We start from the raw sequence: 22,531 nt of genomic DNA, 5'->3' as shown, positions 1-22,531 counted from the left end.
ATGAGCATAGATAAAAAAATTCTCAATAAAATACTTGCAAACTGAATTTAAGAGAGATTATCCACCATGATCAAGTTTGCTTCATCCTGACACACACACACACACACACACACACACACACACACTCACACACACACACACACACTCTCTCTCTCTCTCTCTCACACACACACACACAATATACATATGTCTATAAGTGTAAACTACCATATAAACAAACTGAAAGACAAAAGCACATTATTACTTTATTATATGCAAAGAGGACTTTGGCAAACCATACTATCTCTTCATGATAGAGATCCTGGTGAGGGTAGGGATAAAGGCACAGGTACACTTCAACATAATAAAGGAAAATAACTTCAAGTTCATATCCAGAATCAACTTAAATGGAGAGAAGCTCAAAGCACTTTCTTTAAAATCAGGAATAAGACAAAATTACCTTCCTATTCAATAAAGGACTTGAAGTTTTGCTAGAGCAATGACGCAAATGAAGGAGATCAAAAGGACATAAATGAGGAAGAAGGCAAAGCATCCTTGTTTGCAGATAATGTATGCATAATAGATGCCAGAGACTCTACTAGGAACAGCCTACGGCGCATAAATACTTCCAGCAAAGTAGCAGGATTTAAAAAATACTATCAAAAAATCAATAACAGTAATATACACCAATCATAATCAGGGTGAGGAAAAAAATCAAGAGAACAGTATCTTTCACAATAGCACCCCAAAATATATTGGGCTAACTCTACTAAAGCAAGTGACAGACTTGTATGATATAAACTTCAAGACACTGAAAAAAGAAATTGAAGACAACAGAAGACAAAGTTCTCCCACGCTCATGGATCAGTAAAATTAATATTGTGAACATGACCATCCTACCAAATACAATTTACATGTTTGAGAAAATCTTCATAAATTCCAACACAATGCTTCACAGAAACTCAAGAACAGCAGCAATGACAACAAAATGACCTTCAAATTCCTACTGAAACACAAACACTTCAGGATAGTTAAAGTTATTCTGAATAATAAATGAACTGTAGCAGTATCACCACTCCACATTTCAGATTACATCACATTACGACGTTTTAGTAATAAAACAGCATAATCTAGGAAGAGAGAGGAAGAGGGAAGAGGAAGGGGGACGGGGAGAGAAAGAGAGACATTGGTCAATGGAAATGAACTAAACAAGCCCCCAAACACCAAACAAGGATGTCAAAAATATATATGGGAGAAAATACAGAATCTTCAACAAATGGTTCTGGTATAACTAGATAGCTGCATGAAAAAAAAATGAAGATAGATCCCTATTGATTACCCTGTACAAAACCAACTCCAAATGGGTCAGGGACCTCTACACAGGACCAGATACCCTGAATCTGCTACAAGGGAAGGAAAAGACTAGATTTCAACTTGCTGGGACTAGAAAGGACTTTTTGAATAGGACATCTATAAAACAATAAGGGGGAATTTGAACAAAGCAGTAGTCTACAGATTAAAAAAAATTCTTCCTCAATTAGACATGGCCAGTCTAATGAGAAAGGGTTAGTATCTTAAATATATAAAGAATTGGAAAAGCAAAACAAAACAAAACAAAACAAAACAAAACAAAACAAAACTCTGAGCATCAAGGAAAAAAAAAGACCTCATACCAATACTGTCCAAACTAGTACATAAAATAGAAACGGATGGAGCGCTACCAAAGTCCTTCTATGAAGTCACAATCACTCTTACACATAAACCACACAAAGACCCAACAAAGAAAGAGAACTTAAGACCAATTTCTCTTATGAATATCGACACAAAAATATGCAATAAAATTCTCCCAAACTGAATCCAAGAACACATCAAAACGATCATCCATCAATATCAAGTAGGCTTCATCCCAGGTATTCAGGGATGGTTCAATATACAGAAATCTATCAATGTAAACCACTATATAAACAAACTGAAAGATAAGAACCACATGATCATTTCAATAGATGCTGAGAAAGCATTTGACAAAATTCAACACTTCTTCATGATAAAAGTCCTGGAAAGAACAGGAATTCAAGGCCCATACCTAAATATAGTAAAAGCAATATACAGCAAACCAGTAGCTAACATCAAACTAAATGGAGAGAAACTTGAAGCAATTCCACTAAAATCAGTGACTAGACAAGGCTGCCCACTCTCTCCCTACTTATTCAATATAGTTCTCAAAGTCCTAGCCAGAGCAATCAGACAACAAAAGGAGGTCAAAGGGATACAAATTGGAAAGGAAGACATCAAAAATCACTATTTGCAGATGATATGATAGTGTACTTAGGTGACCCCAAAAGTTCTACCAGAGAACTACTAAACCGGATAAACAACTTCAGCAAAGTGTCAGGGTATAAAATTAACTCAAATCAGTAGCCTTCATCTACTCAAAGGATAAACAGTCTGAGAAAGAAATTAGGGAAATGCTATCTTTTTTCCATTGGATGGTTTTAGCTTCTTTAATATAAAGTATCTCAGTGTGACTCTAACCAAGCAAGTGAAAGATCTGTATGATACGAACTTCAAGCCATTGAAGAAAGAAATTGAAGCTCTCAGAAGATGGAAAACCTCCCATGCTCATGGATTGGCAGGATTAATATAGTAAAGATGGATATCTTGCCAAAAGCAATTCAATATAATCCCCATCAAAAATTCCAACTCAATTCTTCATAGAGATAGAAAGAGCAATTTGCAAATTCATTTGGAATAACAAAAAACCCCAGGATAGCAAAAACTATTCTAAACAATAAAAGAACTTCTGGGGGAATCATCATCCCTGAACTCAAGCAGTATTACAGAGCAATAGTGATTAAAAGCTGTATGGTATTGGTACAGAGACAGGCTGATACATCAGTGGAATAGAATTGAAGACCCAGAAATGAACCCACACACTAATGGTCACTTGATCTTAGACAAAGGAGCTAAAACCATCCAATGGAAAAAAGGCAACATTTTCAACAAATGGGTTAACTGGAGGTCAATATGTAGAAGAATGTAAATCGATCCATTCTTATCACCCTGTACAAAGGTCAAGTCCAAGTGGATCAAGGACCTCCAGATCAAACCAGATACACTCAAACTAATAGAAGGAAAAGTCTCAAACACACGGGCAGTGGGGAAAATTTCCTGAATAGAACACTAATGGCTTATGCTCTAATATCAAGAATCAACAAATGGGACCTCATAAAACTGCAAAGCTTTTGTAAGGCAAAGAACACTGTCATTAGGACAAAAGGCAACCAACAGATTGGGAAAAGATCTTTACCAATCCTACATCTGTTAGGGGCTAATATCCAAAATATACAATGAATTCAAGAAGTTAGACTCCACAGAGCCAAATAACCCTATTTAAAAAATGGGGTACAGAGCTAAACAAAACATTCTCAGCTGAGGATTATCGAATGGCCAAAAAGCACCTAAAGAAATGTTCAACATCCTTAGTCATCAGGGAAATGCAAATCAAAACAACCCTGAGATTCCGTCTCACACCAGTCAGAATGACTAAGATAAAAAAAATCAGGTGACAGCAGATGCTGGCGAGGATGTGGAGAAAAATATTCACAGGAGGAAATACAGAGACAAAGTTTAGAGCAGAGACTGAAGGAAAGGCCATTCAGAGCCTGCCCAACCTGAGGATCCAGCCCGTATACAGCCACCAAACCCCAACAATATTGATGAAGCCAAGAAGTGCATGGTGACAGGAGTCTGATATAGCTGCCTTCTGAGAGGCTCTCCCAGACCATGACAAATACAGAGGCAGATGCTTATAGCCAACCACTGAACTGAGAACAGGGTCCCCACTGGAGGAGTTAGAGAAAGGTTTGAAGGAGCTGAAGGGGTTTGCGACCCCATAAAAAACAATACCACCCAACCAGAGCTCCCAGGGACTAAACCACCATCTAAAAGTACACATGGACAGACCCATGGCTCCAGCTGAGTATGTAGCAGAGGATGGCCTTGATGGAGGAAGCCCTTCGTCCTGCTAAGGCTCGATTCCTCAGTGTAAGGGAATGTCAGGGTGGAGAGGCGGGAAGGGGTGGATGGATGTGTGGGGGAACAGCTTCATAGAAGTAGGTGGAGGGGGGATCGCATAGGGGGTTTATAGAGGGGAAACTGGGAAAGGAGATAACATTTGAAATTTAAATAAAAAAATCCAATTAAAAAAACAATAATAGCAACGAATGGAATTCACTTGTGTGATAAGCATCACGGCAAGTGAGAGTTCGTCACAATGAAAAGCTATTTCAGAGTTGGACAGCTCATCGTCCTACTCAATACAATGAGACTATGTTAGACTGTCGCTAACACAACACTGAAATAACCATGTGTACCTGTCTGCTCACTGCCCAGTCACTTCTCCATTGTAACAGCAGAACTGAACTACCCCATCCTTTAAGAAAGCTCAATGATTCCTGTAATAAATGATGATCTCCACAGATGGTCCCAGTCATTCCAAAAGTACAAGGATCAGCTGGACTTTTCTCAGGTCAGAGAACAGTGTTATTCTCTTTTATTTTATTTTAAGTTATTGACTACAGGTCTAATAGTTTTTTTTAAGTGTGAAATATTTTCTCTTTTTATCCTATATTAACTGACAGGTCAAGTAAAGATAACAAGATGTTTTTATTTTTCATTATTAAATAATATAAAACAACTTACTATGGAATAATGTCAAAATTCTCCTGTATGTAGTTTTCCTATTCTTATAAGTGTAAAACATTGTATTATAAACTATGTGGGAAAAGTGTCAACTCCATCCATCCATCCATCCATCCATCCATCCATCCATCCATCCATCCATCCATCCATCCATCCATCCTATTTGTTTGAAAATTCGTAATACAATGATGTCTGTAGAGATAAACAAAAGCTAATGTGTTTACTCTATGAGTCTTGGTAGGATCTAAGTTGAATATATGGAAATGAGAAATCCACTTCCCGCTTGTGTATGCCCTGTAATTTTGGAGCCATGCAAAATATCACCCCTTCCCCTGCCAATACACAACAAATCAAATAAGTACGTAAAAATATCACAGGATTATGACAACATTCACTGGCGTTTGGGAATACTTTTAGCTCACATTGTTAAGTGGACTATCTTTCCTACGTTGGGCTGAAATCTGGGCAGACACAGGGGTCAGCCAAGCCACTTAGCTAACATGGACAGACAGACAGAACATGGAAAGCCTTAGTCTCACCTGTCCCTAAATTCCTGGTTTTATAATTATTATAGATGAAAACACTGCTAGTACCTTCTGAAAACTTTGAAATCTCTAAAAACTTAAGATTCTACTAAAACATTTCTCTAAAGACTCGACTAAAACTTAGAATTAATAAATACATACCGTTATCTTCCTCTATTCCAACAGGGCCTGCTTGAGGAGTCTCCCCATTCTTTAAGCAGTTATGAATATATGTTGCCTTCCACCTTGCATACTTTCTATGTTTCACATTCTAAAAGGGAATATATTTGCAGCATCATTAGACCACAGTAAAATTAAAAAGAGAAGTACTTAACATGGGCTAAGCCACATTTCTGAGAGTCTCGCCTTCTACTGCTGATTCTTCACTGGTCAGGAACTGGCAGACTTCATGAGAGGGTATTTTCATTAGAACACCATGGCATCACATGGCATCGCATCACCACATCACATCACACCACACCACACCACACCACACCACACCACACCACACCACACCACAAAGTCTGTAAGGGAAGCATGTGTCAGCAAAATTTCTAACTCTTGGGTACCCAGAGTTAGCTAACATGGACAGACAGGCAGAACATGGAAAGCCTTAATCTCACCTGTCCCTAAATAAAGAAATAAATATTTTTTTGGTTAAATAGAAACTGAAGATAAAATATAAAAGAAACCGATAATGGTTCTGTGAAGATATAATACAAATCCTTGAAAATAAAAATAAAACTTACATGATAAAAATGATATGGTAATTAATTTTAATTTCTAAGTTGTCATGTATTACTTAAGTACTTGATCTGACTACCTCAGTTCTCTGTTGTCTAAAGAGGAATGTAAAAGATTACTTAATGAAGGAACCTGGAGAGCTTTCCCATTTCAGCCCCAAAGACTGGTTTCCATATCCCTTACTCCCCCACATCTGAGCTTTTCAAAACAATTGTCCACACTCCCAGTTTTATTGTTTAGATCACTGACGTGTGTACTTACTTTATTTCTTTTCTGTCCACTCATACACAGTCATATAATCTGAATGTACCCACCCCTGGGGCCTTTTTAAATTTTTTATTTTGATAATGTCACCAATAAGCTACTTGTCTTGGGCAAGCTACTTTGTCAGAGGCCATTTCCAGCTTCCTCATGTCAAACCTGACAGCAGCACATTAAGCCCTGGACCATTTCTGTTTGTCAAACCTCTAGTCTCATTTGTGACACACTTTTTTTCCTACCTCAGTTTTTGCTACCTAAGCCCCTGGCCAGCCCTCAAATAGTCAGAAGGCTCCTGTTCTAGAAGAGACTGCAAATCAGTGGTGCAGTGGAGTCACTCGTAAAGGACATTGAAGCACTACTTACTTTCCCACAGTAATAGCGAAGTGACAGGAATCCATCACTTCTACTTTTCTAAGAGACAGAGGCTTTGAAACAGCAGGTCACCTGTATTTGTGTCTGAGCCGAGTGGCGGCTCCTTCAGATGCACCCTCAGGAGAGCCACTGATATCTCTCCGCGTTCTACTGCCTTCCCCTCCCCACATTCCCAGGGCCACGCCTTTAGCTTTTGTTATCAGTACAGATATTTATATCAGCACAGTACACATATTTTATATTTAGTACAGTTTGTCACCTCACAGCAGTCTGTCTGTCTTCCGTCTTCTACTCCTGCAGTTCCTACAAGCATTGGGGCAGCACTCACTGAATTGGTTTCTGTCTGTCTCCATATTGATTTATGCGGCTTCTGTCATTTTATTAAATGTATACATACAGTCTGAGCTTGCTTTTGGTAAGTATCTATTGATGTGGTATTTCACTTCAAAGTCACACACAGCTAAATTACTCTGCCCCAAACTGCTTGCTTTCCCCAGCTTTTCCTTGTCCCAGTTAACTTCACTCACTGAAGACTTTCTCACAAGGTAAATTTACTCACCTCTACTCATTCCCTATGGGGGGCATCAAATACTAATGCCTCACAAAGATTTTCCTGACCTACTAAATCTAAAACAACTAAGTAGTCTATTTTTTCCTAATAATATTTGCCATATTTTATCATCGCATATTTGTTTATAAAGTATTGCTTGTCTATAAACACACCCAGTCACCAAAGGCAGTTTACTCCTGTTTGCCCTCTGTACCACGCGTCTTGTTTCACTCTAGTGCACACTAGCTGGTCACCAGCACCCTATCTGATGAGCGGATGCTAACAGAGACTGTCTTGTTCTCTCTCTACTAACGTAGCAGAGTTGTCTGGCTATGTATGCATTATTCAGGTTACAAGAGTTCAACTGAATCAACTGTGCAGTTACACAGAGAAATTTGAAATTTCCCAAATTTGACTGCTAAACGTTTTTTGGGCATGGGGTGGGAGGAGTTGTGGAACAGAGTACCATTCCGAAGCCTAAGCTTGCTGGACTCAGTGTATAATTCAGGCTGGGCAGTTCTCTAGCCTCAGCCTCCCTTGATGGGATTATAGCATGGGCCACAACAAGGGACTAATAGTTTCAGACCTAAAGAAACATCATCATCAGGATATTGGTTGCTCTGTCCCCACCCCTTCTCTTTCACTATATGAAATAACAGTAATAAAAAAGTCAAAGAACTGAATTCCCTTTAGGTTTAAGTTTTCAAAATTTCAAATAAACTGGCACTGATGGGGGATAAGGGTTCCTAGCTAACTTAAGCACCTCTGGGTTTAGATGTCCGCTTGAATCCCATATCTGTAAATGACATTATTTTAAAATGTTCATTACCTTATCCTCCAGATGTAAAACTAAAATTACCTATTCTAAATACATGTAGAAACTACGGAGTTTTTATAACTTAATAAACATTTGCTAGTAAGACTTTAAATTAGCAAGCGAAGAGATATAAAGTAGGCTGCACCTTCCGCTTGCCCCCTGGAGGTAACTATCCAGCTACACACAGCAAGAATGTTACGTCAGCTCTGACAAGTAGAAACATTAAACTTATCTCTTGTGATGTGAGTTTGAACAATTTAGAAAGAAAAATTACCGATCAAAGATGCTGACATTAGAAGTGTTATTTTGGCTTGATTTTCTAAGACAAACATGATATAAAAAGGTGAAAGATGGGCAGGGGCAGACTGGGGAGAAAGAAAGGTCTATGTAGTCAGAAAGGTGGAAATAAAGAGACTACAGGATGAGTAGAAAGTCCATTTATGTTGGATAAGAAATCACGAATGAGTTGGATAAGATAAAGCCAAAGCAAGTTTCAGCCAAACACTATATATCACTCCCCATGTTATAAAACACTTCTATCTACCTTCCTGTTTGGTCCTTACAATCACCTTGTAGAGCAAGCAAGTTATACTTTGCTTCCTCTAAGACTGAGGCATTATGGGACCAAGTGAACAGAGACACACTTTGGTCTGGCACTCAAAGCCTTCCTTATTCACACCTCTGCTTCAGTCTCATCTGTGCCATGTCCTGTCATCCAGAAGAGGCAGTGTTCCTCATGCTGGCTCTCCCTTTCCTACCATGGTCTCCACGTGGTCAAACGTCTCCTCTTTCTCAGGCTCAGCTTACATGTTTACTCTCAAATAGCCTTCCTGGCTTGCAGGAAGTTTACAATTATCTGTCATCTTCTCAAGGCAGAGACTATGCTAACTGCTGAGGGAGACAGGACAGAGGAGACAGCACAAACATTACATACACTCCAACATGAAGGCCAGTAGTAACTGCCACCCCTAAATGTGGCTCCTTTCATCAAAGTTCTACTGTTAGCTTCTCCTGGAGAGGGAAAACACATACTTTACCATCAAGAAACAAGAGAAAAAGGCCTGGGTCCTACAATGTCCTTGGTGGGTGTGTTTTCAATGGCCTAAAAGATTTCTACGAGGTCCTACCACTTCCACGTACTGGATCTGAGAAAATGGCATCCTAAAACCCGGACATTTGGAGAGACCTTATCCAAACCACAGCAGCGACCTCTTCATCTTTTCCTTTAGGTTGAATAATTCCATCCCTACAGAGCTATCAACAGTCAGGACTTTTTAGTAATAAAGCCAGACATGTTATTTAGAAATGATTTTGTAAGCTACAACAATCATGATCATGACACATTTGCAAATCAGATGGAAATATATGAAGCACAGGGAAATGACCTTAGAAGGTGAATTACTTAATGCATGTTTAAGATAACAGCTGTATTAAAAAAACACTTCTGCAAACAAATGAACTGTATTTTATAGAAGTTAACCTTGTTTGTAGATTTAGTGGAAGAGTTATGACTATAAGATTCACCCCTAATTTCATATTGTGAGAAGTTTAAACCACTCTGCGTTACCTTTACTAAATATGTAAAGTTTTAAGAAAATGTTAGTTTAAGCTTAAGAGGACCTATTTTATAAATATATGAAAAAAATCCTCATAGCACATAAAGAAAAAATGTTTTTATTCCCTATTTTCCAAAACTTTGGCATAAATAATAGAGAGCAGAAATTTCTGAGAGTTTTAACGAGTTGATGCACACTTGCATACTGCTGTAGTAAAAATAAATAACATCTGATGATACAGAGTATTTTGAGAGGAGATTAAGATGTCAATATTTGTAAAACCCACTCACTCCTTTTGGCTGATTAAGACATCCTTTCTGGGAAACAGGAATTGTAAAAGGAGCTTTTACTTTTGCCCCTGGCCCCAAGTTCCTGTTTTGTAACCGAATTGAGGAAAATCACTGACAATGGCAAATTTCAGCGAGCAGGGTCAGCAGCGGATGCAAAGGTTTCCATTGAATCCTCATTCGTTGCCTGTACTGGCCTCCGCCTGGGCTGGGAGGAAAACACAAAGCTAGATGGTGGTCCTCAACCAAGTGCACACAGGAATGAAGAGATTTAAGTAAAAACAAGAACCACACTTGTGTCAAACCTGCAAACTTGAAATAGAATCTGCTTCAGTCTGGGGAGAGCTCCACTGACTTGCCTTTATCTCTTCTTCCTTGCCCTTTTGTCCTGAACCTACTAGATTCGGCATTAGAAATACCCTCCTTACTCATGCTAACCCTATTATCAAGGTCAGCTACTTCTGAACACTTCTGAACTCACCCTTCCTAGATGCCACTTTCTGGACAGGAGGCCCCGCTGTATCACTCCCATTGCTTTAATCTCCATCTGTATTTGACTGGCTCTCCAGCTTTCCTAATTTTCTTTTTACGTTGATGACACTGCAATCAGTCCTTGTTCGTTCTTGTTATGCAAGGCCTGGACTGTCACCAACTAGTCCTTAGATATCCTTCCTTTCTCACTTAACCTCCATTCTCTGAGCCAGTGTGGTGGTTTGAAGCCCACAGAAATCCACCTGGCTCTGCCTCCAAGTGCTGGGATTAAAGGCATTTGCCACCACTGCCACACTGGGAAAATTTCATTTTATTATAGAATACTGTCATATTAGAAGAAATAAGTTCCTCATGGTCCTTCAGCTCCATCGTCTGATGCCCTCAGTAAATTTGTTCCTTCTCACGACAATTCTTTTATAATTTTGCTGTTTTACTGAGGTACTGAACTTAAACTACATTGGCCTTGAACTCTTGATCCTTTGGCCTTTGCCTCCCGAGTGCTGGGGTTATAGTATATGCTACCACACCATTCCTAGTAGCCACTCAAGGCCAAATGCTGTCATGCTCCTATCATCCGGTCCTATCAGTCTGACAGAAACACAGTCAGAACGTGCTACCTACAGTCACGCCCTCCATATTAATTCTGGCTGAGCAAGCAGTATTTAATGCTGACTATGTAATATCTGCTTTCTATATTCAATCCTGGTCTACTACACCAAAAACAGTAACTGTTTCAATAAAGACAATTCTTATCAACTATGTCTCAATTCCCCTCTCCATCCTCTATCACTCTTCCTGTTCTTATTTCCAATCCAGTCACAGTGTCACCCTGGCTACCTACTGACCGTGGATGAGTTGCTAAAAGTAGAGCACTTGATAAGAAAGCGTGAGTCCCACATAATCTGCCTCCTCCTGGACTCTGGGATTTTCTCTTCCAGAGTACCGCTTCAAGATGCAGCCTGATTCTCAGTAAGGCCTTCCTTAAATCCACTGTCTCACCAATTCTTATTTTTCCCTGCAATTTCTGAACTCCAGCTATCATTTGAAGTTGTGTTTACTGTCCTCACAAACCTGTCCACCTCTCCTCAGGAAAGTGATTCCCAGTCTCCGCTGCAGTGCTACTGTCCAGAGGTACCAAGCACTGTGTGAATGAACCACTCCTTTTATCCAGTACTGTGACAACCCTCAAGCTGGCTGTCTAGAAGCCACATTTCAAAATCACTGAACTATGGCAGCAAACATTTGTTGTCAATAAATATACATTTATTAAACTTGAAAACATATTCTGACTTGAGAATATTTGTGAAATTTCAAGTTATAAATAGAAATTCAAAAAAGAAAAAAAGATTAGTAATCTCTTAGTGCCTATAGCATATTTATCTTTGGTCCTTAAGATGTATCATATAAACAATAGATATTCTATAGAATGCCAGGAGCAATGAAATATTGTAAGAAATACTTGCGAAACAAGCAATAAAAATTGTTATAATAATAACAACTACATACTGAAATACTTATAATTACTTATTATATGTTTCTTGATAAGAATTTTATAGTTGCATAATTTTTTTTTTTTTTACTTTTTTTTTTTTTTATTAACTTGAGTATTTCTTATATACATTTCAGTGTTATTTCCTTTCCGGTTTCGAGCAAACATCCCCTCCCTCCCCTTCCTTAGGGGTGTTTCCCTCCCACCCTCCCCATTGCCGCCCTCCCCCAACAGTCTAGTTCACTGGGGTTCAGTCTTATGGACCCAGGGCTTCCCCCTTCCACTGGTGCTCTTACTAGGATATTCATTGCTACCTATGAGGTCAGAGTCCAGGTCAGTCCATGTATAGTCTTTAGGTAGTGGCTTGTCCTGGAAGCTCTGGTTGCTTGGCATTGTCAGTTGCATAATTTTTAAAGCTACCATAATCTCACAAAACAAACTTTTAAAGAGGAGAGCAAAATTTTACTGCAAAAATGATTAAAATTTAATCTGCATATTTGGATTTATCCATTCTATTATCGTAACACTGGAATGTATATTCAAGTTAGAGTTCCAAACAAAGTAACTATTTAATACTATAGTTTCATTAAACTTACAGAAAGTTTTACTATCAGGATACTATATATATAGATGTCATATCTAGTCAAGATATTCCACATTTCTTATAATCATTCTTCAGCTGTTTAAGATACGGTCTCCCATTCTCCCCTCCCCCCGACGGAAGACGATCTCATAACAACAGACGTCAAGATCATTGATATCCACACAACAGCACTGTGGTTCATAGTCCCCCACCTTGTCAACTAAGCAGCGATGTTCTTTGCAGTCATTTCTCCACACGGCACGGCTGAATTTATGAGGCATGCACTGTTTAGTCATACTTAGTAACCATGGCTATTTAATCTCAATCTATACAGATATTTCTTCTACCCGACATAAAACACGCCAGCAGAGCTATAAAATGTGTATGGATTAGACCTGCTGGGTGTTTCTTCACGTCGGCTTCATGCTGCACACTGTAAGCAGCATCACCACAGACTATTTACCCCGAATACTAGGGAGGCCAGGTCTCACAACCTGGTCAAAAAGGCCCATGTTTTTTCTTGAGTTTACTGTTTTTCCCTTTGAAGCTATTAACTAATCTGAGGGGAGACACTTGACAGGATCTAATGCTACCAAGAGCTTTCTCATTCTTCCATCACTTACTTGTTTTATTAGCACAATGCACTTGTAAACATAGGTCAGTGTCCATCATTATCAGATTTGCACTGATGCTCAAATTTTTTGTCTCTTTCTACCCCATCCGTCTGTCCGTCCGTCCGTCCTTCTAAGATAGGGTCTCAACACAGCTTAGGGTGACCTCCAACTTACAGTCTTCCTATCTCAGCTTCTGAAGTGCAGACTCATAGGTGCGTGCCAGGCTCAGTAGAAGTTGTTCTTTATATAGACAATGGGGCTTCTTTAGGGAGGCTGCCAGGTCTCTCACTTATGACCATACTTTATAATTTGCTAGTACAAGCATTTCCTGACCTGAATTGTCATTCCGTCATTGTATAAGAGCACTGGTTCATGTTAGAAAAGACTGGTATTCACAATCAAAGCAGGCACTTAGGGTGTTCTCTGCTTCTGGTTCTTCACCGTTGCTAGACTGTCTTGAAATAGAGAAATAGGAACTAGTTGTATATGCTTTTGCACATATTACATACATACTGTAAGTATGTATTCAGGAAAACTGGCTAACTATATACATAAGTCACAGTATGCATACATATCCATGAACGTACAATATAAACCAGTGTACTCAGAAGCATGACTTAAGAGCCTGTGATTTTGCATCACAATACTCCTGCTTCTCTCTTCTTGTGCTTAATTCCTCCCAGTGACAAACCGGCTTCCCTCTGTATTTACCCATCTGCTCACACACAGAGTAAGCTGCTTTGTGACAACTATCAAATAAGCTTAGAAATAGGTCAATAATGACATTTTTGCAATAAGATTGATATGTAATTTGACAAATTTGTACAAATGTTAAGTATATAGATTATAGCCTTCATTAAGAGATGTCAATAAAATCATATGCTTCTCAATATACATAATTTCCAACTGAGTGAAACTTTTTACAGCCTTTCCAGCTCCATTCCCCTTGCCTCCCTAAAAAAACCTTGAAAGTATTTTTCATTTTTATTAGAATGCACAGTATACCACTTGATTCTTCTTCTGATCAGTGTTTCTACAAGATTTATCCATACTGCAGGCTATAGAAGTTGTCAATTCTGTTTAATATTGAGTAACATCACAATTTTTTAAAACATTTATTCAGATGTAGATATCTATGTTGTGTCAAGATTTTGGCTATTATGAGTAAGCTTCCAGTGAACAAGTTCTTTTTCTAGACGTATGTTTTTATTTCTCTTGGGTAAGTACCAGAATAGGAGCTGCTGGGTAAAAAGGTGGGAGTATGTTTAACTTTATAAAACCTGCCAATTCTTCCCACTAAGCAGCTGTAACATCTAACATTTCCACCAAGCAATGTCTGAAAGGTCTGTTTTTTTCTGCATTCTAAACATTCCAAGCTCAGTCTTTATTTGTTTGGTTAACTTTACTGATTGTTAAAGAAACTGTTTGTTTTTTTAATCAGGGACTAGGAGTTTTAAAATCAACAATAGTTATATATTGTAAGGATTTCGCGTAACTTGAACATGCTATTATTAAGTATACAGACATCTGCTGCTGCACACTTTCTTCACGAGGTGACCCTGACTACTCTGAGATGACTTGTGTTGCCACCACTACTCTGCTCCTTACAGCTTACTTTGTTTATTATTTCTCCTTGGCTTTGGTCACTTAGTATTTATCAGACATTTCTTTCTCTAGACTTCAGAAAGCGCAGCCAGGACACCTAAGTGTTGAGCTGTCTCTCCTTCCCATATCTTCATCCTTCTCAAGCGAATATCAAGTGCTAGCAATAGAATTCCGAAGAATAATTTTTTAATTTCTGCTTTTCTTTAAGGACTTGAATATTCGATTACATTATTTTCTGGTTTATCTGTCTCCTTTTATTAAGTGAAAAATCAAGTATTTTTCAAAGTATTGCTATTCTGTGTGTAAATTGTTTTATTTGATTTTCAAATGTAGTTAGAAAAAAAATTACCTTTTTTTGCTTCCATTACCATTCTGACAGACATGCTTTTCTGAATAAATAATGCAATCAGAAACTGATAACAAGTGACATTACCTGTCATCAGCTATGAGACAGGAAAAAGCATATACTCACTTCATCTGTGAGTTCGCCAAACACTGTGATGACATCTATTAAAAGGCTGGCAGTGTAGAAGGACTTGATCATGTTTCTGGAAGAGAAAGGTATTCTAATTTAAGTTTAACAAACAAACATACATTGAAATGTAGTTATGTACCTGTAAAAAAACAAACAAACACACAAAAAAACTGAAATTAATGTTTGAAATAAAATTGGTTCCAATTTATTGTGGAGTTTTTTTTTTTTGTTTGTTTGTTTTTTTCTTTTAGAACTGTCAAGCATCTCCTGAATCTCTATCAAACCACAATGTATTCTATGGTTTTATATACTATAGTAGTGACTAGTCACCAGCTAAATCGGCTGGAATAGTACTCTTTCTTGGTTTCTGTGCTCGCTTGTTGAAGTGGTGTCTTACCATGCAGCCTGCTGGCCTCCAGTGGTTGATGACCCTCCTATCTCAAAGCAGCTGTGTGCCACCACACCCAGTTAGGCTGCTATGTTTTTAAAATCTACTGCCATCAGGACAAATGTGTTGTGACTTTTTCCTAAATGCAAAGACTGGCTAATTGGGATAAATTTACTGAGAAATAAGTTTGACACAGCTAGTTCCAAAAGTTATTTTTTTTAAATAGAAAGGCCCACATCTGTAGCCTACAAATCACTGTGGATTCACAATTCCACCATGTGTGAACCACTGGGTAGGGGGAAAGCGTTCAGCTGGAAGCTGTGTAACTGGTCAGAAGGGAGACGAGCTTGTGAAGCATCGGTGCTCACTCACTTGTGAAATCGTCCAGCTCGGTCTTCGTTGTCTGCGTACAGGAACATTTTCAAAGCATAATTTTCCAAATGGGCACAACCAACGATTTCTTGAGTAACAGCTTCATTATCCCCCAACTGTTTCTTAAGCTAGAATCAAATCAGACACATGGCTCATGATTCATATTCTCAGAAGGGGCTGCTTATGCACAAGTGATTCTAATAATTACTTTAGGTAAATACCCTACATTCATCTCAATAAAAACTGTAATGGCAAACCTTATAAAAATAAAAATAGGTCTACACCAGCCTTCTGCATTCAAACAAAAGCTTGATTCCCTCACAGGGATGAAAATGTAGAGGTACAATTGAGGTCTAAAGAGGAAAACAACCAAAAATAAAAGACAACACTGCCACGTATCCTGGTGAGGAATCAAAGCCTGCTAAATATTACCCAGTCGCTAGCAACTACCCTAAAATGGAACTAGAAACTTCTCAAGCACATAATTAAAATTTAACTTTGACCCACTTCAGTTTGCATCAAATATAAAAAAATAAGACTAGAAGTATCACTGTGTCCTAAAATAGCACCTTCAGAACAAGTTTAAAGGCGAGCTCACACCAAACTAGAAATATACAGTGACAAGCTCATTACTTGATTATTTTACACTTAAACATGTACAGTCCAAGTCAACAGAATTTCAGCTATGCAGAATCTCTCCACTGCATATTTGAAATATTTACAAATTTATAATCAAAAGAGTTTCTGGTTTTCTTGTCTAGGACCATTATATTGAAATAAAATTATTTTCAGGGATATCAGATTCAGGCAACCATATTATTACAAGTGCTTGTATTGGAGTCTGACTGGACAGATAGCTCAGAGGTTAAGAACATTTGTTGTTCTTGTAGAGGACATGGGTTTAGTTCCCAGCACCCACACGGTGGCTTACAATAATCTGTCATTTAAGTTCCTGGGGATCTGATGCCCTCTTCTGGCCTCTGTAGGCACCACACACATATGGACCATATATGCATACAAACATACTTGTGTGTGACCACACACACATACACATATCAGGATTGGCTACTAAGTGAGCTAAAATAAAACTCTAAAAATTAAAATAGAATAATGTAAAGATCAGAAGTGATTCCAGTAGTGCTGGAATTTAAGGTAATTTTGACTAATCTGGTTCTGAAAAACAGCAGAAAAAAACCCCAACATAATACGATTTACTGTGTTCAAGCTGAAAAAGGATTTGCAAAACTAGATTTAGTTCTAAAAATTAGTGAGGACATGACACTTCATCTTATTCTCATCGAGCAAGAGTTCTGATAAGACATCCTCGATGGCTGTAACGTGTAATGCAGACAAGGAGGCACAGAGAGGTGCAATCCTGTGTGCACTTACCTGACGTCATCTAAACTGGTGAGTCCCTACATTCTGTGACTATACAACTGCAAAGACTGCTGCTTATCCTGAATTTTTATCTTAGTTGTTATTAGTAGTGTGAACGAGACATATTCTATACGGATGTCTGTGAAAGGTGGAATTTTACAAATCCCCTTCTATGTGTGAAAGTCGTTTCCCGTCTTCCCCAGCAGTGTCGCTGCCATGGCACTCTGACCCACCTTACAACCCTAGGCGCAACACTGGGAAGAGGAGACGGTCACAGCGAGTTCCAGGGGCACTGTGTCTATGGCTGACGATTACAGCTAGGCTCTAGGTTTTCACCTTGAACTAACTGGCCCTTTCATCTGAACAGTAACTTTGGAATAATACCGAAAAGCAATGACAACCGTAAACTGTTCTGGGCTAACATAAATTATTTAATTTTAGTGTGTATGACTGCTATTTCCTTAAGCAAAATAATGCAAGTGATTCAATTAAAATATCCCTAACTAGACAGACAGTGTGCCTTGGCTGTCAATGGAGAGTGTGCATGACTACTGCACTGTTTCTGCCTTTGTTAAGAGATAAACTAGGTGGTCTAGTGTGCCTTTCTGTTGCTGTGATAAGAACAATGACCAAAAGCAACATGAGGAAAGGAAGGTTTACTTGGCTTACATTTCCAAGTCACAATCCATGTTAAGGGAGGTCAGGACAGGAACTGAAGGCAGAACCCTAGAGCGGAAACTGTGAGGAACGTTTCTAACCGGCTCGCACTCTGGCTCTCTTAGGTAAGTTTTCTTACACATCCATCTGCTAAGGATGGTGTCACCCACAGTGGGCTATCAAGACAATGCTTCACACACATGCCCACAGGACAATCCGACCAAATCCCACTGAATTTCCATCTTTCTAGTGACCTTAAGTGCCAATCAAACTAACATAATACCTGGATAGCAGGGCACAGGAGTAAACCCTGACGACCACGACTATTAATGGTTGTCATTGCACTCTTTAGTCAATGATGTCCAATCTAAACAGCCCAGGCTCCCGCAGTCGACCTGCACAGTAACCCGTAAGTTGAAGTCAGAGTTGTTAGTTGCCCCCCACCAGCCAACAGGTATAGGAGGGGATGTGGCTGCCAGTAAGAGTAAGGGAAGAGAATCAGCAATTGGTGCCTTTCTTCATGATTCCTTTACTAAATGGTCCATTTTATTATGGTAAGAATTCGTCAGTCATAATCCCCATGATTATGTGAAGGAAAGCAGCCTTACTACTTATGAGAGAGCGAGCAGAAACCACCTATAGTCATGTGGATACAACAATACTTGGATCCACTTTATTCCTGAAACTCCCCTGGATGTGGCGCGGGTTTTTAAGATTCCTTATTTTTCTCCAGGTATAATGTGACATTGCTAAGTGTTGCTAGGGGAAGAATTGAAATAACAGAAAATACATGCACAAACATACAAAACAAAATGCCATATAAAACAGTCAGATAATAAGTTATTAGTGTGTAACTTACAGCTTCTAACTGATCCATTAGCTTTGATAAAAATTTACGACATTCAGGAGTTTTACTATCAATCTTCATTCCAGTTTGCATAGCATATAAACGACCTACACAGAAAAGAAAAAATATGTTGGTTTTAAATTTCTATACTTAAAAAAAAAAATCCACCAGCTATTTAATTAGGTCCATGGTTAAGAAATTTACAACACCAGTCGTGAGGATAACTTCCACTGGTTAGGATTGAAGCAGACGGCACCTAGACCTAGACCTGGGGAACCGCTTTGATTTGTGGCAACATGTCTAAGTCATGGGTCCACAGCTTTCTGATCAGTTTTATCTGCTGGATACTTTGGTGTTTCCTTTTTTCCATTCCGTCTGTCTCACTGACCATCCTTGTGTCTGCGCTTTGACAGTTGCTGTTCTTAAGGTAAGCCCAGCTGACAGGACAGGACACCAGGAGCTCTGCTTACTGCAGGCCTCTTTTTTTTTTTTTTGGCCCCTGAGGCTCACGAGCCTTTGCGTCATATCCTGATATCCTGAGTAGAAAAACCACCTAGGCATTCTGCTCAGCAGACAAGCTAATTGTTCCTAGCGACAGTTTGTGAACTGTCTTAGTCTTCACAATTTAGCAGCTGAGCATGTCCTCTCCTACATGTCCTTTCCAGAACACACAGCTAGACTGGGAACACGGATCTTGAGAGCTCTTGCCTGTTGAAACACGCCAACAACACTGCTTTCTTGGCTCTAGACTTTACCTTTGGTTCAGCTTCCTGGATTTTTTAAAGCACCAGTTTATAAGATGAGAAACAGCTGAACTTTTATGCTTTAAATATGTCTTTGAAGTAACTAAATGTTTCAAATATTTTTTGCCTAGTAAGAAATTCAGAATTTGTATAAATTTAAAATAAAGATTAGATTTCCTATGCATTTTATTTATAAAAACCATAAAATCTTACCTACAAATGCAAGACAGGCATCATGCTAGCACATCTTTACAAGTAAGGCCTTCTCTTTCCATCATGTTTAAAACAAATTAAAAACTAGGTAGGCCCTATGATGTCAGAAGGACATATAATCTAACTGGTGAGCCAAAGCACTAAAAGACAAGACACGACACGACGAGACCAAACAGAATAAAATACAATCCCATGTAAAGAACGCCTGCCGAACTAGTGCAGCTGACAGAGAACTTGGGCTACGGTGGTGCCAGCAGAGGCTGGAGCTGAAGTTTATAGGGACAGCTGGTTCAGTCATTTCAATGTGCTTTCTCTGATTAAATAAATAAACCTCTTTAAAAACTAACAAACACATTTGAGATAAGGCTAAAACTGAAGCCCTCTTTAAGAAATATCCCAGTTTCTACAGTTTCTAGTGTGAAGAACTAGAAATGTTTATGGTGGAGACTTTACAGGATCAACACACATAGAGTCTGTAATCCCTCCTCCTGCAAACTCGGCCCGCCCTGAGGATAGACTGAGGATGGCAGGACTACTGTTTCACGGCACTCGTGTGTTCTTCTAGCACATACACCCGGGACAGTTCTGAAAGTTGACGGCTATAACTAATTTTATGCTATGGTACTTCCCAGTGCACATACTTTCAAGTTCCTCGGGTTAGAGGGGCAGGAGGTAGCATTCCCTAGTGCCGTTTGCACTGAGGTCCGTGAAGGTGGGCTTTAACACCGAGCACCACTGTGCAGCTACTTCTGTGATGTATGCAAACACCTGTACTTCTTAAACTCACGAAAGCTGACACTGAGCACAAAACCCTGTCAATCTAGGGACTGACAGTTGTTCCTCATTGCGCTTCCTGATGACATTTCATATTTCTTAGATATCTTGGTATTCTACCTTATGAATCAGGACTTTTATCAACATTAAAATCTTTTACCAAACATGCTTTCTTTGTAACAAATTAGTTTGAAAAACTATTGTTTTTGGTTTTCTTTGGGAGGTAGGGAGAAAGAGGTAGACATTAAAATCGGATTATGTTAGGTGAACATAATACCAACATCTTTACCTGAGGTGAGATAGACAGAAATGTTCTCACCCAAAGACCCAATAGACTACATTTCTCTCATTCCCCCGACCCCAATCAGTCCTATTCTTTAGTAACTTGTCCAAGGCACTCACTATCCAGGAAGACTCCCTTAGTTAGTCTTCATCCACTCTGCTCCATTAGAGTATGGCTGAATGTATCTCCTTGTTAAACCACTTCTATTTCTTTTTATTGGCCAAGCTTGGGTCTATTCTAGTTAGTTCTTTTGTATTTGAACTTGAATTCTAACCACTTCTCTGATGAGCGGCCCACGTCCTCTTACAGGGTTTGGTGAGATTTCTTCTTCTTACAAGTCCATTACACAAACTTTTCAGATAGAAACAGGCTAACTATAAATACTTTGGGAACTCTTTAAAACATTGCTTACATTTGTGACATTTCTCCACCAAATGAACCTAAGTTTGGGAACTTCTGCAGACATTTACAACTCAGCTAGATGATTTTTCTGGTTTCTTATGGCTTAATTTTCCAAATTTAACTCTATCTTATATTCTACCTTTAAGTGGCTCATAGGTGAAAATCATTTAACACATTGTCCTTTTCTTTTTGGTGATCTGTGATTCTTTAATATATTTTAATTTGTTTACTCTCTGCCTATTTGAGTTTGTTGAAATCTTGGATAAATGCCTTCATAAATATTACATGATAATGTCCTCAAATGACATTAGCCTTTTTGTCTCCTAAGTTTAACCCATGTTTTACAATATTTTTGAAGTTTCTTAAAGGACATTAAGTGTCTTAGAGCTTTCGTTTAAGGGTAAGGCTTCCACAAGGAAGGAATCAGTTCAAGGCCAGTGTCCATACCAGACTGTTTACATTTTCCCAACAGTCACCATCCTCAACTATGCTAAAGTGGAAGCCTTTGGTATGCACATGAGCCTGAGTCAGCAAAACTGCTGGGATGGACTGTGGAAAGATAACATAAGCACATCTAATGATATTTTAATCTCAGTCTTCTAAAATATTTACCTTTATATACTCATTTAAAGTTAATATAACAAATGTAGTTAATAAATTATAGACAGTATCATTGGAGATTGGTGTTCAATACGTATTTTTAGTTCTCTAGGGTAGATGACAAATGTGATAAACTGTATTTTTCCAGCAATCAGATATTTTTGGCTCTAATCTAGACCAAGACTTTCCTTCACATACTGCTTCGGAGTTCACATCTACCAGTGTCTGCCTTCCCCCATGCTTCATCTTACTGAAACCTGCGATTGCTCAGGACACCAGGACTGTAGTCCTCAGGTAACCATTACTTTTAAATTCCCCCACAGAATGCCTACCTGGGATTTACAAATTCCGCTGTTATCTAATTTTAATCTCTCTCCCGTGTCTTCCCAACTCTCTCAGGCTGCCTGTGTCCTCTGCCACCCAATATTATCATGTCTGCAATGACCTGTGGATCCCAGGGTCTTTCCTTGTCCATCTGGCACACTCCTGAAGCTTTCTCTGGTAGCAGAGACTGCTGGGTGCCTTCTCGTATGCCTCCTTCCCATCTTTTTGCTACACAGACATGTACACACTTTGGAAGAGCTTATATTTTACAATGCTCGAAACAAAAGTACGGCATTGTATCAGAGCTAAACCCAACTTTACACTCCTTCCAGCCATAAACGGCAGGGAAAGAGCTCTCTTCCTTGTCATCTAGAACACCACCACTTCCTAAGTCAACTCTAGCGTTCGCCTCAGACTATGTGCAGCCTTTGTAACGTGCTGTTTGCTAGCTCTGAAACTACTTGGGACCCCAGTAACGTCATAGAGATTCACTGCCAATGTG

The 22,531-nt window shown here is 38.9% G+C and overlaps 1 protein-coding gene across 2 annotated transcripts in view; it reads right to left on the bottom strand.

Moving 5' to 3' along the window:
- Window positions 1–22,531, bottom strand: part of Vta1 (vesicle trafficking 1) — a 49,086-nt gene that overhangs the window by 12,190 nt on the left and 14,365 nt on the right. The window contains exons 2-5 of one of the 2 annotated variants that reach the window (XM_032894965.1): window positions 18,703–18,797; window positions 15,810–15,937; window positions 15,047–15,122; window positions 5,367–5,475 (exon numbers count right to left, since the gene is read on the bottom strand). In XM_032894965.1, coding sequence (XP_032750856.1) covers window positions 5,367–5,475; window positions 15,047–15,122; window positions 15,810–15,937; window positions 18,703–18,797 — 408 coding nt within the window. The remainder of the gene's footprint in view (window positions 1–5,366; window positions 5,476–15,046; window positions 15,123–15,809; window positions 15,938–18,702; window positions 18,798–22,531) is intronic. The other variant, XM_032894966.1, reaches the window with a different exon arrangement.

This window comes from Rattus rattus, chromosome 2 (genome assembly GCF_011064425.1).
Source record: "Rattus rattus isolate New Zealand chromosome 2, Rrattus_CSIRO_v1, whole genome shotgun sequence".
In the NCBI taxonomy this organism is placed as follows: domain Eukaryota; kingdom Metazoa; phylum Chordata; class Mammalia; order Rodentia; family Muridae; genus Rattus; species Rattus rattus.
The sequence above is the reverse complement of the archived record's forward strand: the minus strand, read 5'-3'. Positions and strand labels throughout refer to the sequence as shown.